The 18,657-nt window shown below is 35.8% G+C and overlaps 1 protein-coding gene across 1 annotated transcript in view; it reads left to right on the top strand.

Moving 5' to 3' along the window:
• The window catches only part of tw (Protein O-mannosyl-transferase 2), a 303,353-nt gene that overhangs the window by 172,770 nt on the left and 111,926 nt on the right, over positions 1–18,657 (top strand). Inside the window, exon 13 of the mRNA XM_090399620.1 lies at positions 16,819–16,970. Coding sequence (XP_090255746.1) covers positions 16,819–16,970 — 152 coding nt within the window. The remainder of the gene's footprint in view (positions 1–16,818; positions 16,971–18,657) is intronic.

The following is an 18,657-nucleotide window of genomic DNA, read 5'->3' on the forward strand; positions in this document are numbered from 1 at the left end:
ACAAGATATTTAAATGACATAATTGTGTGTTAGTGCAAATAACGGTATGACGAAATAGTGTGAATTAAGTAATTACGTATCCTAAGAATTGAATGTCTAATGTAATGTATAAAATCATTGAAATGTCACAAGTGTGTGTTAGTAGTGAATAATTTGTTAATCTACTTCAGTATGAATAATCAGATAGTGTGAATTGATCTAATTTGTTCACATCAGGTGAATTTATGAATTAATGTGTATGGCGGCATAATCACAAATAGCCATATTGCTTGTAATAATTTAATGTTAGTCTACAAGTATTTTAGTTTAGTACTTGAATTGTACCATGTTTAGAAACTTAATAAACCTTTTGTTCAATGATAAAAGAGTTGTCTGATGTTGCTAATCCAATGCACTGCTTAAAATCATCATACCTAATCACGCGGGAAAATTTAATGTTGAGGAAAGAGATTAAGAGTCACGACTGCAATAATATTTAAATACTAAGAGATATATTCGAGATTGACTTTCTCCCTATTTATGACAACATATATGGTGCAGTTGATAACCACTTGAAAATATTGTACTTAGTCACGCGGAAAATTTAAGTTGAGAATCGAGTTAAGTGTCACGACTGCAATACTTACACTTTCAGATATATTTGAGTTCTTTCTCCTTGTTTATGTATGAAATATCCTAAACTAAATATCCCAAAAGGCGTAGTATAAATACAAATATTAGGGGTACTACGGGGAGCAATAACTTAGATATTGGTATAAGTTTTGGTAAAATCTCGGGCATAGAAGTTAGAAGAATATAGATAAAAGGAATTTGTAAGATTAGAGTAGAAATCGTAAATTGGGACACAACAGTACCCAGGAAGGTGGATAATAAAGATGGCTTCAGGACTGTACAATGTTAGTTATGAGGATCAGCTGAGAGAGATGTGGGACCGCAGAGTTAGGTGGATAGAAAAAGGAGAAGTGATATGATTGAGACTTTTAAACTGTTCAGAAGTAGTTACAGGGTTGACACTGGGAGTTCTTTCGCTTGGTGGAACAGCAGGAAGGAGCGATGACAAGGGGCAATCCCTGGAAGTTACGAAAGGAAGCTGTGAGCAAGAGGGTGAGGAGTGGTTTCTTTACATCAGGGGTGGCCAACCTATGGTGCATGCGCCAAAAGTGGCACATCGCATGATTAGAAGTGGTGCACTGAACCCCAGAGAAAAATTTAAAAAAAATTTCTATACGATTTATATATATATATAAATAAACACACAATTAACCTACCACTGAATTCTAGAGTGCACACTTATTATACTTGTTTGATCTTGAAGCAACAGGCACCGGCAAATGCTGACATGCTTCAGCAGTTACTCAATCAGTTTACAGCTGACTCTCGTGTCGTAACATTCGATGAATTTCTGATTCGATGTGACTGAACAATCCCGTGTTTTCGAACGTATATGTTTTTATTAACAGTTCTTTAAGTTTAAGATAAGATTTGATTTCTGTTTTCATGAAGGCTTAATATAGTTCTGTAAATTTAAAAATTTTTTCATTTTGAACGCGTATGTCAAGTTCTTTCCCGCTCAACTAATTTGCTGATTACTGAAACCTGCAATTATTCAGTGTATTTATATGTGTGTGTTTATATATTTTTTTTATACAATATCTTTCCTTTTTATTTACGTATAGTAGGTTTATTCCTAAAATTTAACAGATCATCAGCAAGGCTTTCGTAATGAGGATGTTTGGGTTGTGTGTGTGTGTGATTGCCAGCTGATCGACTGTTTTATGGCGAGACAGGGCTTAACAACTTCCTCTCCATCAGAGAAAGGCTTGTGCTTTTTAGCCAACACAAAGGAAATTTCACAAATATATAATTCGTTTCACAAATATATTTTGTCTCTTTTTTTTATTTCTTCCTTTTTTTTAACCATATATTCTTTCTGCAACTCAGACCAAGGAACTAACTTCAGTTTTTCTTCTAATTCAGTTTGATGTTTTCTATAGTGTCTGTTAAGATCATGTCTTCTATTATCTAAGAGAGTGCTTTCACAAACAATGCACAACGGTTTTCCTGAAGGACCCACAATAAATAAGAACTCATTTCCCCACAGTTCGTTAAACTGGCGCTTGCTATCACCTTCTGCTTTTCTTCTGCTCATTTTCTTTTGCAAAGTAATGGGTAACTGACTGTAAAAAAAAAATTATCCAAAAAAGTAAAGCTTATTATTAAATAATTTATTTAAATTATTAAATTATTTAATAATAATTTAAATTATTTTATTCGTTTTCACCATTATGAACATTCAGAAACAGTTCTACAAGTTTAAGATAAGAATCCTGTTTTCATGAAGGCCAAATACAGTTCTATAAGTTTAAAAATGATATATATATATATTTTTTCATGTTGATATTCTTGGGTGATTGGGCTGAAGGTCTTTTGATGTAGGTTTCCCAAATTTGAGGCAGTCTCATGCAGCCAAATTTGTTGAGGTTTGGATTGTTTCTTAGGGCTGAAGCTGATTCCATGAAAAGCCTTTCATACTTGTATTTACTACGGTGTACTATCGTGGCTTTCTTCCACCGTATTCTATGGCAGGTATCCAGTGCATGGTCAGCAAGACCAGAGTGGCTGTACTGGTGAAACCGGATGTAGTCCTTGTGTTCTGAAATTCTGATATTGGCTGTCCTGCCTGTTTGGCCAAAGTAGGACAGCTTACAGCTGCAAAGGAACTGGTATACAAGAATACCAACATTGCCTGCTAAGGGGCACCATCAGGACTTTAGGAGAAATAATAGCTTCCCGCTTCTTCCTCATTTACTGTTTGTTGTACCTGCGTGCACATGTCTTGTTCTTAAGTTTCTTGAAAATGGCAGTATATTAAAAGTATATTAAAATTTATTTTAATGTATATCCTAGTGACGTTATAATTTCCTTAAATTACTTAGCAAAAAATCCATAACCAATGTCTAAGCCTTTCCACGAGAATTACGATAATCCACGGAGATGATATCGCACGTAAAGCACACCATTGCAGTAAAATGAAGTTAAAGCTATCAAGACAACTGAATCGTCTCCCCTTCCTAAAACGCTGCCGGCATAACCAGGTAATTCCTAACTGTGTGAATTTCAAGCGCTGTTTCTCTTTGCAAAAGGCGCTTCGTATTTATAACCGTGCCAGCCAAGCATTACTCAGAGAACAAATTGCCGTGACTCGCTGTTTCCTGAATGATGCAAACGCAGCTATACAGGCACTCGAAGATGACCTTTCAAGCACCTTAAGCCACGAAATTTGGTCCATTTTATACGACATCTCATGCACTGCAGCAGAGAAAGAATTTCTCTGCTGCAGTACATGAGATGTCGTATAAAAGTACGAGATCGACACATCAAAAAATTTGAAAATTTAAAAAAGAACTTGATCTCGAAACCATAATTTCTTATTGAAACAATAGTCAACCTTTCGTCAATTAGTGTAAAACCTGACGCACTCGACGCCCTCGCATGTGGCCAAAACTTGGCCATTGCGCCCAGAAGAATACCTGCCGAAGATGATATGATAAGAATTGAACGCGGGATATGACACCTTCCAAACAACGTCGCCAACGATATTAGACTGGATGTAGCTTGTGTTCTGACCAAAGCTAAACCACCAAAAGCCAACATGCCCAGCAAGGAAATTAAATCTCTACTGGAATTAAAGAAAAACAAGAAAATAATAATCACCAAAGCGGATAAAGGGAACGCCACAGTATTGCTTAACCAAAAGGATTACACAGGTATGCTGAAACCTTTATTGTTAGATCGGGCAACTTACCTTCCTATCGAGTACAATCCCACCACTCACAAATTAGAAAACTCCACAGTCTCCTTAAGAAGGTCACTTCTTGACCTGTGGAAATCACTAAAAAATTAAAACCATTTAACTCCATACCCCCTGTATTTATGGACTCCCAAAAATACATCAGGAAAATGTGCCATTACATCCCATAGTGGATGGTATTGATTCCCCCACATACAAACTAGCTAAACATTTGGCCAAAGCTCTCTCACACTATACTGGCAACACCTTCACACATAAAAAACTCAGCCCACTTCAAAGCCAGCATAGAAAACCTTACACTCAAACACACTGACATAATAGTCCGTTTTGATGTCTCCTCCTTATTCACAAATGTCCCACTCAAAGAATCCTTAGAGCTAATCCAAGCTAAATTTCCTCCCGATATCACAGCCCTTTTTCAGTTCACAGTGAACTCGGGCTATTTTGTTTAGCAAGGAAAATTCTACAAACAAATAGAGGGGGCAGCCATGGGTTCTCCACTTTCCCCACCCATGGCCAACTTTTATATGGAGACTTTTGAAGAGAAACCCTTAAACTCTGCCCCACAGAAACCAACCATTTGGCTTCGCTATGTTGATGATGTGTTCGCTATTTGGCCACATGGCTCCGATGCACTCCTCTCCTTCCTAACACATATAAACAACCAACACCCCAGAATCAAATTCACCCTGGAAGAAGAAAAAAACAACTGCTTTCCTTTCTTAGACACACTAGTCACCCACCAGCCTGATGGAACCTTGGTTTTCTCAGTCTATAGAAAACCCACCCATACAGGCAGATACATTCACCAATAATCCCACCACCCCTCTGCACAACGATATGGAGTCATTAAGACACTAGACAACAGGGCTAAACTTATCTGTTCAAATGACAGTGCCCTAACCACAAAACTAAACCACATTCTCAACACTTTCTCAGCCAATTTCCATTGGCTGAGAAAGTGTTGAGAATTACCCCCCCCCAAAAAAATCCAAAAAATATTGAAACCAGTAAACCACAGTCCCCCCCCCCCTTTCACAACAAGGATTACTCTAAATCCATCACATACCTTTTATCCAAGGCACCTCGGAAAAAATTACAAAAATCCTAAAAAAACATGACTCAACTTCTTGTTACAGACCATATAAAAAATTGGCATCCCTTATCCTCTCTACTAAAGACCAACCTTCCCCCCCCCCCCTAGACCTACCTGGTGTATACCAGGTCCCTTGCGGCTGTAAGCTGTCCTACTTTGGCCAAACAGGCAGGACAGCCAATATCAGAATTTCAGAACACAAGGACTACATCCGGTTTCACCAATACAGCCACTCTGGACTTGCTGGCCATGCACTGAATGCTTGCCATAGAATACGGTGGAAGAAAGCCACAATAGTACACCGTAGTAAATACAAGTATGAAAGGCTTTTCATGGAATTAGCTTCAGCCCTAAGAAACAATCTGAACCTCAACAAATTTGGCTACATGAGACTGCCTCAAATTTGGGAAACCTACATCAGAAGACCTTCAGCCCAATCGCCCAAGAATACCAACATTGCCCGCTAGGGGGCATCATCAGCACTTTAGGAGAAATAATAGCTTCCTGCTTCTTCCTCATTTACTGTTTGTTGTGCCTGCCTGCACGTGTCTCGTTCTTAAGTTTCTTGAAAATGGCAATGTGACGTTGCTGAAATATTGAAGTATATTAAAATTTATTTTAATGTATATCCTAGTGACGTTGTAATTTCCTTAAATTACTTAGTAAAAAATAATGTCCCTTGATTGGTACTGTTGATTATCACTTGAAGTATAAAAACAAAAGAGAAATATAACGTATTTCAATATTATTGTGTTTAGATAATATTTATGTATTATTTATAGATTGTTTGTCATAAAATCGTCTATCGCAAACAAAACAAATTTATTTTGCTTATAAACATCCCACATACATCCATTAGTGTTCTCAAATATCCCACTGTGGGAATGGATGTTTGTGATTGTCTCTGGAAATACTAATGGTGGCGGTCGGCGATAAATGCTGTTAGTGTAGTTTTTTTTTTTTTTTTTTTTTGGCTTTACGATGTGAGCCCTTTGTTAAAATTCCATAGCTCACCACTGGCTACATGCCACTGGATGGGTCCCCAAGTTGTAGATTGGCGAATGACCACCAGAGATGGTGGCTAGCTGCGAATAGTAGCCAATAAGCAGTTTCAGACTATAAGCATCAATACTAACAGGATGTGGTGGGTTAGCAGACAACCTCAGTAACTCTATAAATTGCCTCAGAAGTCCAATCTACATCAAGGTGAGCTTAGGCCACCTTAAGCCTAAACATAACCTATATGCTCCTTCTTACATCTCTCCTGAGCTCTTCAAGGAAGACTGAGGATTTGTCAGATAAGTGTCAATGTACTGACAGTAAAAATAAAATACGATTGAAATCTGACCAAAGAACAAGAGAAAAAAACTGATGCCGGCTTGGATGTCGACCGGTCAAATGAGGTCTGCATCCCCAATCGAGCAATCAGAGTTGGATTGAAAAATCAGCTACTGAAAACAAAGACAAAAAAAATAAAACTTGAGTCTGTAAAGGATGGAATATCAATAGGTACATGGAATGTCCGTACACTATGGGCAACTGGAAAATTGCAGTTGCTTCAAGAAGAAATGAAGAAATACAGATGCCACCCAACATTTTGGGTATTTCAGAAATGAGATGGACACTGTCAGGAGAAACAAATGATGGAAGAGTTCTCTAGTCAGGAAATGAAAGTAAGCATGAAGCAGGCGTAGGTTTCCTGCTAAGTAACAAGGCCTATCAGGCAATGATAGGATACAAAACACTTAGTGAAAGGATAATAGTTGCAAGATTCAGTGCCCATCCATTTAATATCATGACCATTCAAGTATATGTGCCCGCTGCAGAGAGTGCAGATGAAGTCATTGAGAGATTTTACAGAGGTCTACAACTAGAAATTGATGAGGTACCGAAGCAGGATATACTCATCATTGGAGGAGACTGGAATGCAAAGATTGGCAGAAATAACACAGGATGGGAAAAGGTTATGGGAAAATTTTGATATGGAAAAAGAAATGAATGTGGAGAGATGCTTCTGGAATTTGCCACTGATAACAACTTGATGATTTGTAATACCAAATTCCAACAAAAAGATTGTCATAAATAGACATGGCACTCCTTCGATGGCAGGCATTGGAATATGATCGACCTGATATTAATAGATAAGAAATGGTGAACATCAGTTCAACAGCGCAGATCATTCCAAGGAGCTGATATTGATTCAGACCACAGCTTAGTGATTGAGAATATAAGAATAAAACTGAAACAGAAATACAAAAAAGCTAGAGATAATCTCAAGACTGAATGAAAGCAGGCTAAGAACAGCATATCAAAACATACTGGAAACTAAGCTTAAGACCATAAGTGAAAAACAGAATATAAACACAAGAGCAGAACAACTGACTACAGTACTAAAAAAAGCAGTAGAGGAAGTAATTCCTGAAAACGAGAAGATCAATAAGAAATGGATAACTCAGGAAACCATGAAATTGGTACAAAAGAAAGAGAACTGAAACTTAAAAGAGAGAATTCAGAAGCAGCAGACCAGTTATACCATCAAAAATGCAATGAAGTATGGAATGCAGCAAGATCTGATAAAGCCAAATGGCTGGAGGACCAATGAAAAGACATTGAACAGTACTATGGAGAACACAAAACTAGAGAGGTGTATAAATTTATAAAATGTCAGTAGGAAGTGGCAAACAAGATCAGTAGCAGTCAAAGATGAAGATGGTAAAGTGTTAATGGACAAGATATTACAGTGAACTGTATAAAAAATCAGCTAAATAATACTGCAACAGAAGTAATCAAAGAACTAAAAGTAATCTCTCTACCAGCAGAGATCTTTGAAAATTACATCTTGGAAGAGGAGATGAATAAGGCTATAAAACATCTCAAGAACAACAAGAGTCCTGGAAATGACAACATAATAGGTGAGATGCTAAAATATGGGGGAGAATTGGTTGTAAAAGAAATGCATAAGCTATGCAATGAAATATGGAGATCAGGGTATGCTCCCGAAGAGTGGAAAAAATCGGTCTTCCTTGTTCTTCATAAGAAAGGCAGTATTTAGAATGCACCAATTACAGAACTATTGCACTAATGAGTCATCTTGGCAAAGTGCTGATGAAAATACTTACAGAATGCCTGAAGGGTTGTAAACTGTATTCTTATTGTGCCATTGTAAATGGTGGGGTTATCTATTTTATGCTGTATTATTAATTTCTTAAATTTTTGTTCTATCTCTTACTCTACCTTCCGTGACTCTATATTCTTATACCTGAGAGCACTAGAAATTTATTATTTATTAAAGACTGTGCCACTAGGCCTCCTTGTAGTATAAGAAATAGTAGCTTCAACTAGGTCCTAATCTAACACAAAATCCTCTCTTAATTAAATTACAGTTGTGGCTTTCTATGCACTCCTTATCCTATCTATCATTTATTTCCCTGCTCACAGGAACGAGTTTATTTTGGAAACAGTGCATTGCATATTAAGATCAGGCAGCACTCCTTGGATATAAATAACAAACATGTTTATTAGCACTATGTTTGAGTATACAATACATACAAAAACTGAAAATTGCTTCTTCTAATTATTAGTTTAAGTTATGCTAAGTATGACAATTCCTATAGCAATTTCTCGCAAAAATACAATAACTTTACAAGAATCATTGCAACTGATTTATAACTCTTATTTTTAGCTAATTATCATAGATCATAATTGCTATAGCAGTTCTACAATTAAGCAATATAATACTTTAGCATTCCTTACAATTAACAATTAAACTTTTTGCCCAGTTACTTCTTAGGAAATAGCAATGCTCTGGTCTATACACTTAATAATTCCAACCATAAATTTGCATCGATTTACTCTCAGACATATATATATATATCTTAGCACTATAACTTAGCAGTCCATCTAAGAGAGTTCTTTTACATCACATACAAAAATAATATGTAACAAATGACTCACATTTATTCTTCACTTCCTTAGCGCACATCTTCGCAGTTTGATTCAGTCCTCAGATTCTTCTCCGTCTTGGGTTTTTTGTTTTTCTTTCCTCAGAGGTTCTTGGAGCGCTGGCAATTCAGTCAGATCAGTTGGCGGGGTTGGAATGCGATTTCCCTGCTTCTGGAAACTCGGGCAAATGGTCCAGTGGTCAGAACGTACTCAGATTCGTCAAAGCAGCAAGGCATCTGGCCTGGCTCGGCTTGGTTCCTCCGTGGCTAATTGCTTCTGTTTACCGTCATTTCCTTTTGATCTTTGACGTTTCTCCTTTCTCCTCCTCTACCTCCTTTGGACTTCTCTGTGTTCCAGCCAAAACTAGTCGATCCTGTCCATCGAAGATCCTTGCCTTATATCCCGTCTTCCAGGGAACCTTGGGTTAAGGATTGAAACTCCCGAATATCTCCTTGTGACTCCTTTGATTCTTTTGATCTAACATTTCAGCCGACTTCTCTTTTCTCCCCTTTCATACATCTTTAATCTGTTTTACCTGACTGTGGAGCTATGTTTGATTCAAGCCGCCACTAACCTTGAAGGTGGTCTTAGACTGAACTTGTAAGCAAAAGAGCTCTCTTACACTACAATCAGAGCTCTAACATCAAATAACATTCCAATGGCAAGGCATTGTCCTCGGTTTTACCATTTTAACATTCCTTGTTTATGCAAGCGAGCAAGCTAATTCCCTTTGGGCTTTATACATAAGCTTTTAGTATTCTATTTACAATAACAAAGTTTATTTTTCAAGCTTTCTAGATGTGACCTCTGTAAAAATCGATGAAATAAAAAATTGGAGAAAATTCATGCTGTATCGAATTTTACAGGGTCATATGGAGGTACTTTTTCCTGATAAGCAAGCCGGATTTCGAAAAGATCGAAGTACAGTGCAATAAATACTCACACTAAGACTAATAGCAGAGAAAGCTCGAAGAAAGAAAAAAAGGTATACTGCTGTTTTGTGGACTTCCAAAAAGCATTTGATAATATTGACCCAAAATATAACATGGACTGTCTTGGAATCCTGTGGTATGGACAATAAATTGATCTGCCTGTTGAAAGATATAAACAGCTAAGCACAAGCAACAGTCAGGATAGCAGATGTGACTGGAGGTTTGCCACTAGTCAAGGCACAAGACAAGGGGACCCAATATCAACACCCATCTTCATCACACGTCTGGGAAGGATACTAGATAAGATTAAAGAAGAAGGTGGAGGCATTTCAATAAATGGAACGAGAATAAACTACCTCTGCTTTGCAGATGACATCATCCTGATTGAAGAAGATACAGCAAGGACACTGCAAACACTATACACAAAAGGAAAAAGATATGACTAAATGTCAATTTTAAAAAAACTAAAACAATGATATTCAGACAGCAGGAGTTATTGAATAAAGTTGCCATTGAAGGATTTCAACTGGAAAATGTGGAACACTTCATATATCTTGGATGCCACATGATGCATGACTTGGATCCAAAAAAAGAGGTAAGAATTAGAATAGCCAGAGCAACAGCTATCTTAAAAGCCATGGACAAAATATGGAAGAGCTGAGCTATAAAGATGGACACTAAACCGTGCATTGTGGAAGCATGCTGTTGAAGATACAGGTTTCCACAATGGAAACTACATCTATTTGGCCATATATATAGAATGAACGATGAGAGAAAATTAAAACCGTTGCTATTTGGAATGATTGAAGGAAAAAACAAAAGAAGAAGACCAAACAGAGAATGGGGCAATGACATCATCAAATGGTATGGAAACTCTATACACAAACTGAGTCATCTTGCACAAAATAGAATGCAGGGAAGAATCTTATCAAGATGGCATTAGACACCTACAGGCATTGAACCCATGGTTGTTGTTGATTGTTCTTGATTATTTTATTTCTTCATTCATTCATAATCAACATTGGATGACTGAAGAAATAAAATTCTTTCTTTTAAGGTTACACGGTGATCAGCATTCATATTTATGAATTTAGGGACACAAAACACACGTGTTGAAACTATTATTTTTCTGATTAATAATAAAATAGTAGCCTGACGTTTCGACCCCTGTATTGAGGTCATCATCATCAGGATACATGTGTATAAGAACCAAGATACATGCTGTTGCACTCTATACAGGTAAATTACATCTACGTTGTTAACTAATCTTTTTACGTAGCCTGCCCTCTAGTGATAAAAAAAAAATTACCAATAAAAACTACAATAAACTCTGCTAAAGTCCTTGTGTTCTAGGATTCTTCTGGAATTATACAGTTCATATTGTTATTTGTTATATTACGATTATCTTCTGGATTTATACAGAAGCGCTTCCCCAACTGTGGGCCGTGGACCCCTTGGGGCCGTAGGTTTTGTTGAGGAGGGGGGGGTCTGTGAAATAATGAAAACAAATTTAAAATGTTTTAAGACTAAGTAGATTTTTTTTATTTCAAAAGAAACGTATTTAACTTTTATTATTTATTATTTGTTTTTTGTTATTTTTTATATTTTAATGGAAAAATTCACACATTGGTGTTGGTTCACAAACTTTGCTTCTTGCGTATTTTGGCGCTTAATGAATATTAGTAAATATTGCTTATTCATATGTTTCATTTCAAAGCAGTGGTTAATTGTATTTACTTTGAATGCTCTCCAGGGAAGCTCCAAATCTTCCTGTCCCTTTCATCAAACTTTCGTAATCAGGGACTGTTGATATTGACTTTATATACATATCAAAACTCGTTTTATATTATCACTGTCATCCGAGCTAGTTTTCTGTTACCAATAAAAGTTTTGCATATACTTCACACATGAAAAAAAAGCTTAAACAAGTTCATGTGGGGAGATAGTAACTCGCTTGCAGTGGTAAACAATATGCCCTCCCTAACAGCCATTATACTGTAGAGGCAATAAAAACAAGTACTTTTGTTATGCCAGTGAATAAGATATGAGGAGTCTGTGTAAGATATTTCTCAACAAATAGAGCAATTAGAGACAACTGGAATAAAAACACACTAATTAATGAATCACATGTCCCCTCATACAGAAACTATGCTGTATAGACTGAAACAAAACCATATGTTGCATGGGCAAACACAGTATCTAATTAAAAACTATTGTTATTAATTAGATGTGTGTGAGTTCGATTTCCCAAGGCAGCAATAAAATTCAGCCGGACGTGTTAAAATTCTTAAAAGTGTTAAAACTAAGTAATATATATATATAATGAATGTTATGGCAGTTTCACATATGGAATTCGGTTGAAGAGAGTTAGCATTTCAATTCAATTGTCAGCTATGCTTTTATCTTTCGGTTGCATGATCTTTTGTTAATACCGCACCAATCATATGCACGTTTTAATAACCTGCCTTTGCTGTGCGTTTCGCATTAGGCTTAATTACCGTAAAGGGAGAAAAGTCACAAAAGAGAAAAAATGTTCCTGGTCCGGGGATTCTCTTATTCAGGTAATATTCACTAATTTCATGTTATCAGTCTGTGGTGTGCCAGTATCGGTAAGTGGTGATATTATTTGATCTATTCTGCGTTAAAAAATTTAACCCTGAGATGGATAAGTGGCTGATTAAAAAAAAAAAAAAAAAATATTCCTGCGAACGATCAGAAGAAGCAGAAACAGACTCAAAAAAAAGGACAGTATTTCATATTTTACCAGAACAGCCTGCATTGTCTTCAGAACCAAACGGTAAGAGGCAAAAAATGTAATATATGCATTTGATTTTTGCAATATTCGCTGTGTATGTTTTGTATTGAATATAAATACAATAAATATTATAATAATATATCTCTCTATTACGATTTTTTTTCGAGGGGGGAGCATGAAATATTTTAATTTTTGCAAAGGGGGCACTGACATCCAGAAGCTTGGGAAGCACTGTTTTTTCGTAATCTGCCCTCTAGTAATAAAAAAAAAATTACCAATAAAAACTACAATAAACTCTGCTAAAGTCCTCTTGTACTAGGATTCTTCTGGAATTATACAGTTCATATTGTTATTTGTTATATTACGATTATCTTCGTATCTTACTGGATTTATACAGTACAGGTTGCTATTGAATGTTCAGGGAAAAAAGAAAAAAAAACACTTCACCAAGTCTTCTTGTATTGAGATTTTTCTTTGTGGTTGCTATGAAGGTTGCAGATGGGTCCTCCACATTCTTGGAATGGTTAGACCATTTTTATTCTGATTCAGATCATGTTTGAGCATTTCACATGCTTCCTTGAATTTCCGCTCGAACGAGGTTTTGGTGCGGTGTAGGGACTTGGTACCTTTCCAATCAATTCTGTGGTATGTTTGGAGTGCGTGGTCAGAAAGGCCGGTTTTTCCAAAATGGAGGTATTTTATGTGTCGTTTGTGTTCATCCTTCCTGATTGGGATGGTTCGCCCTGATTCCCCTATATATGGTATGTTACATGTGCAATGTATTTTGTAAACCCCTGGGTGGGCTAGGTGTGGCAGAGGATCCTTGGACAAACTGAGTAGGTGTCTTAATTTTGTCGGGGGTTTAAAGGTGGTTTTGATGTTGTATTTGTGTAGTGTTCTGTCTATTTTTTCTGAAATACCTCTAACATATGGTATAGCAATAGCATTCTTGAAATCTTTTTTGTTATTAGTGGTATCTTTGTAGAGGATCTTGTGAATGGTTTTTATACTGTATCCATTTTTTATAAAAGTATGTTTGATGGTCTCATATTCATGGTTAAGAGCATGTTCATTTGAGCAAATTGTTTGAGTTCTGAAGGGGATTGGGCTCCTCCAAAAAAAAGGAAAAAAACACTAGAAAAATTTTCAAAAATCTTTTCCTAATTGAAATTAATTTTTTTATTTATGTTGTGTCATATCTTCTATTTCTATACTACTTATGAATTAGCAGTCACATAAGGTGAGACTACCCTACAGCTCTCGGGAATCACGACTGCTACAAATGCAAGGCGAATGAGGTAGTGCTTGGGTGGACGAGTGCTACTTCATTTGCCCAAGCTGGGCTAGAGGAGATCATGGGTTTCATGTATTGGCGATCACTGCAGATGCTCAGTCATAGGTCATATGCAATGTGTAGTGTATATTCTCAAATCGTCTACTCAACTCGCAGAGAGAGGTTTTTAGTATTGTTTGACATGATACATTTATTAGTAGCACAATTAAGTTTCTTTTCCACTTGATGACTATATTTTTATGTACTCAGCATAAAAAACTTCTATAGGTATTTTAATTCAACAATGTAGGAAGGTATGTTCATCTTGCTCATTCTTGTTGTTGCTGCTAAATTGGAAAATAATTCCACCAGTGATTTAAATGAGGCATGGTTAAGCTTAATGGCCTTGCTAGTCATCCATCAGCATCAAAATTACAAGCACTGCAGCTATATTTTTATTACAAGAATGTATCATTTTGATAACAATTTTATCAATATAATGATATTTGCACCATTATTTTTTATTTTTTCAGCTCTTTGCTTTATGCGGATGATGTTATACTTCTAAATAAATCCACTACAAGTTTGCAGGATTCCTGATTAAAGTGAATAATTGTTGTAATATATATGGTATGAAGGTCAGCATTAAAAAGACAAAGACAATGAAAATAGGCAGAAACATCGAAAATATCAACTGCATTGTGAATGGAGAACCTATAGAACAAGTAAAACATTTCAGCTACTTAGGCATGATATTTAGTGAAGATGGTAAATTAAATATGGAAATAGACAACAGAATCAACAAAGCTGGTATGGTAGGAAGTCAACTGAATAAATATACATGGAATAAGAAAGAAATTAGCCAAAACATTAAATTAGCTGTATACAAGACAGTATTCAAGCCAATTTTAACTTATGGATCTGAGAGCTGGGTCAGAAGTAAAACACTTGACTAAAGAGACCGCAGATATGAGAGTCCTGAGAAAGATTAGAGTCGTAAATAGATGGCATCAATGGCCATATCATATTAAAAATGAGGATATTAGGAAAGAACATGACATTGTTAGCATCCAAGAATGTGGTAGCAGAGCTAATCTTAGGTGGTATGGCCACTTAAACAGAATGGAAGAGGAAATATTAGCAAAAGAAATGTTCTCTGCCAGGTTGGCAGGAAAAAGACCCAGAGGAAGACCAAGATATAGGTGGATTGATACAGTAAAAAGTGTCTTAGAAGATAGAAATATAAGATCTGATAATGTCTGAGTCTTGACAGGTAACAGACTGATTGGAGGAAAATTGTAGATAGGAAGTTAGTAATGATGTAATTTTTCATGTAGTACTATCATATCCTGTAAGCCCCTTGAGGGTATATAATAGGAATTTGATGATGATGATATTTGTACATAACTTTTATTCCAATTTTAATTAACTAAACTAACTATATCTTTTGTAAACAAATCATGTAAAGATATTTAAATATCTTTACATTGTCCTCCATACTTAAAGGATGTAGCTTCATGTGATTTTTTCTTTCTGTTTCAGTATAAGAGATGCTTTAAACACAAAAGATTTGATGTTACACAGTTCATGAATAAGAATGCTAGATTAAAGTGCAGACACTTATGTAAATCAGCTTTGAAGTGATTAACTATCAGCCTTTATAAGAGTAATGATGGTGCAAATTAGTGCAGTTAAAAGAACAATTGCTCATTTATTGAAGTAATATGAGTTTGAATCTCATTAAGGATATAAATAATATTTTAGGATTCTTCCCCCCCCCCTTTCCACACTGCCACATAACTGGTTAATAAAGATATACACATATACAAGAGTTAGCTTTGAAGTACATTGACTCTTATCCTTTGCAAGAGTAAGGATAGCGATGAAATCAAAATAACAACACCACACCTGCCCTTCTATTGAAATTATATGGGTTGCAATCTCAGGAGTATAAAGAATATTTTCTAAGCTTAATAAGTAAATGCTTAACTTGTCATTAGGACTAGTTAGCTATTCACAGGATTTTACTTTTTCAAAACAGCATAACTCCAGTTGAGGATGCATAATTAACAGCTATGATGTAATATAATATATGTAACTTGTAACCTTAGTGTAGAAGATGGGAATTTACATAATGTAATATTATATTTAGAAAGGATACGTTTTTAAACTGAACTCTTCACAATGGAAATTTTTGTACCAATCTTGAGAGTGCATCTTTTCAGTGCCTGTTAGTATATTGCTGCCTTTTCACAGACCAGCAATCTGGCTATATGCATGTATTGAACTTGCAACATACCACAACCATGTATTACCCTTTCAGCTGTTGGACATGTTGAAAAAGTGACTAGTAAACTTGTTATTCATACTATGAAGAATAGCATGTTTAGCAGTCACTTTTAAATGTGCAACAGAATGCAAGGGTAAATTGCACATTTGTAACGCATTGCAAGTTCATGAATATTATTCATTGAATGGCATGATATTAATAGGCATGAATATTATTCATTGACTTTCTTAGTAATTAGTCATTCCAAATATCTCTAAGTTAAACAAACTTTTAGATATTGAAAAAATTAAAGCTATTGAATCATTTAATAAATAATATTTTGCTCAGAGATATTCTAAATGAAAATGCATAGATTTTCCTCAGAACACTTCAGATAGTGAATATTCTATAAGATTCTGTCTACTTTTGAATGCTTCTGAAAATAAGAAAATGGGCATAATTGTCATTAATATTGTGTTTTTATTTATCATAAGCATGTATTCATCAGCTTCACTTAGCAGTAATTAATTAGCAAGCTAACTCAGTGATTAGTCTAGCTTATTATTTTGTTGAATTAGTCATGTGTTTGGATAGTTTTAGTAATTGTGATGGCTTTAATTAATTACAAATCAGATATTCCAAATCAGCAAGCTGATTTGTGCCAAAAAGATAAGATAACTAGTTAATTAGGATGGTCTTTATATATATATATATCTATATCAGACAACTGATTTTTACAGAATGGAACTGGAGATGCAAATGATGTCTGGAGAATTGAAATCCTGGGTGGATCTGAAAGAGAGTTGGTTAAAACAGTTACAAGCAAATTACACTTTATCCATTACCTCACTGGTTGTGCATTACATTCTCACTCAAAGCAGTTACCTAAATGGTAAGTATTTTTCATAAGCTATGACTTAGAAGTTGCTCAATATTTGCTGTTATTAAAAGGCTGCATGTTTTATGCAATGTTTATACAATGGACGTTTTCACGTTCATAGAAATTGCATCACCTGCCATAACCATGTTTTTTTGGCAATTAAATTTGAATGCCTATTTGAAAAGGGATAATAACACAATAATTGTCGCAAATAATGAAGAAGGTATTATGCCATTTTTATTTTTGAATAATATTTGACTCTTTTTAGTACAAGATGTGGCATAATTAGGAATTGACAACAAACTTGACAAATTTGCAAAAATATTTCAAAATTATTATTATTATTACTACTACTACTACTTGAGACCTCCAGGGAGTCCAAAGACTCATCGAGAGAGGGTACCTACTCTATAGCCCTGTCTCCACCACTCAATCCACCAACCACAACTACACCAACACCATCTACTGCCCACAACCACTATTAGTATTTTCACAGACAATCACAAACATCCATGCCAGGATTCGAATCCGCAGTCTTTTGGCTGGAGAACAGACACTCTAACCACTCAGCCAACCAGGCTGGCTGTGGACACTAATGGAATGGGCATTAATATTTTCACTGGAAAAACAAATACTAGTATCAAAATTTTGTTTAAATACACAGTTTTGCTAACATTCAAAGCTAAAAATTCACTTTTTGCTATTTAGTACTTCGTTGGTCCTCTTGCCTTTATTACAGCTTGTCATTGGTAGGGCATTGACAAAATCAATTTCCTCTGGATGAAACTTTCAGTTCATGGTTTCATATCCTTGTAATGGCCTCTAGGAGTTCCCAAAGTGTTTTTGGCTTCTTGTGTATTTCAGTCTCCATTTTGTACCACAAATTCTCAATGAGGGTTGTGATCTGGACTGTTTCCCACTTATTAACCTGCAACAAAAACTAAAGCTTTTGTTGCAGGTACTAAACTCATATGCATTTTAGGATTATAATAGCATTTCTTACACTTTTTGTCCTATGACAAGGGGCAGAGTCATCCTAAAATATGCAATTCGTCATTATGGTAAAGCTGTCTCTGATAGTAGGTAGCAATTCTTCTAAATTTTTCTGGTACACTTGTGCATTCATTGAACCTTTTGTGAAATGAAGCAACCAACGCCATGAAATGACATGCAGTCCCTGATCATCTGACTGGTTGAGAATTTCACTGTTTTGCAGGTTAAACTTTTTCTCGTCAGAAAAAAAAATTACTCTTTTCCACAGATCAGGTGTCCATTTGGCATGGTCTTTGCACCAATTTAACCGAGCCAATCTATTTATTTATTTATTTTTTTGTTAACAAGGGCTTCTTTTTAGGGCACCTGGCTATCAGTCCCTGTTGAACGAGTCTTCTCTTGACAGCTACAGAGCTTTCCACAACTCTGTTTGTTCTTCTCAGTTCCATTTCAGTTCTCCGGATGTCGCACGGTGATTTTTGAGGCAGAGCCACTTTAGAGCTTGATCTTGGTATGATGTAGACCAGGGTTTCTCAAACTGTGTTCCATGGAACACTAGTGTTCTGCAGAAGGTCAATAGGTGTTCCACGAGATTTGTCATTTTAGTTTTCTAAGCAGTTTTCATGAATAAATATTTTATAGTAGAAATATTCTGAAGAGAATAATATTCATGAATATGTTGAAGAGCTCAGACCCAGAATGCCCA

This window comes from Typopeltis vanoorti, chromosome 10 (genome assembly GCF_054136105.1).
Source record: "Typopeltis vanoorti isolate ZY-2024b chromosome 10, IOZ_Tvanoo_1.0, whole genome shotgun sequence".
Taxonomy (NCBI): Eukaryota; Metazoa; Arthropoda; class Arachnida; order Uropygi; family Thelyphonidae; genus Typopeltis; species Typopeltis vanoorti.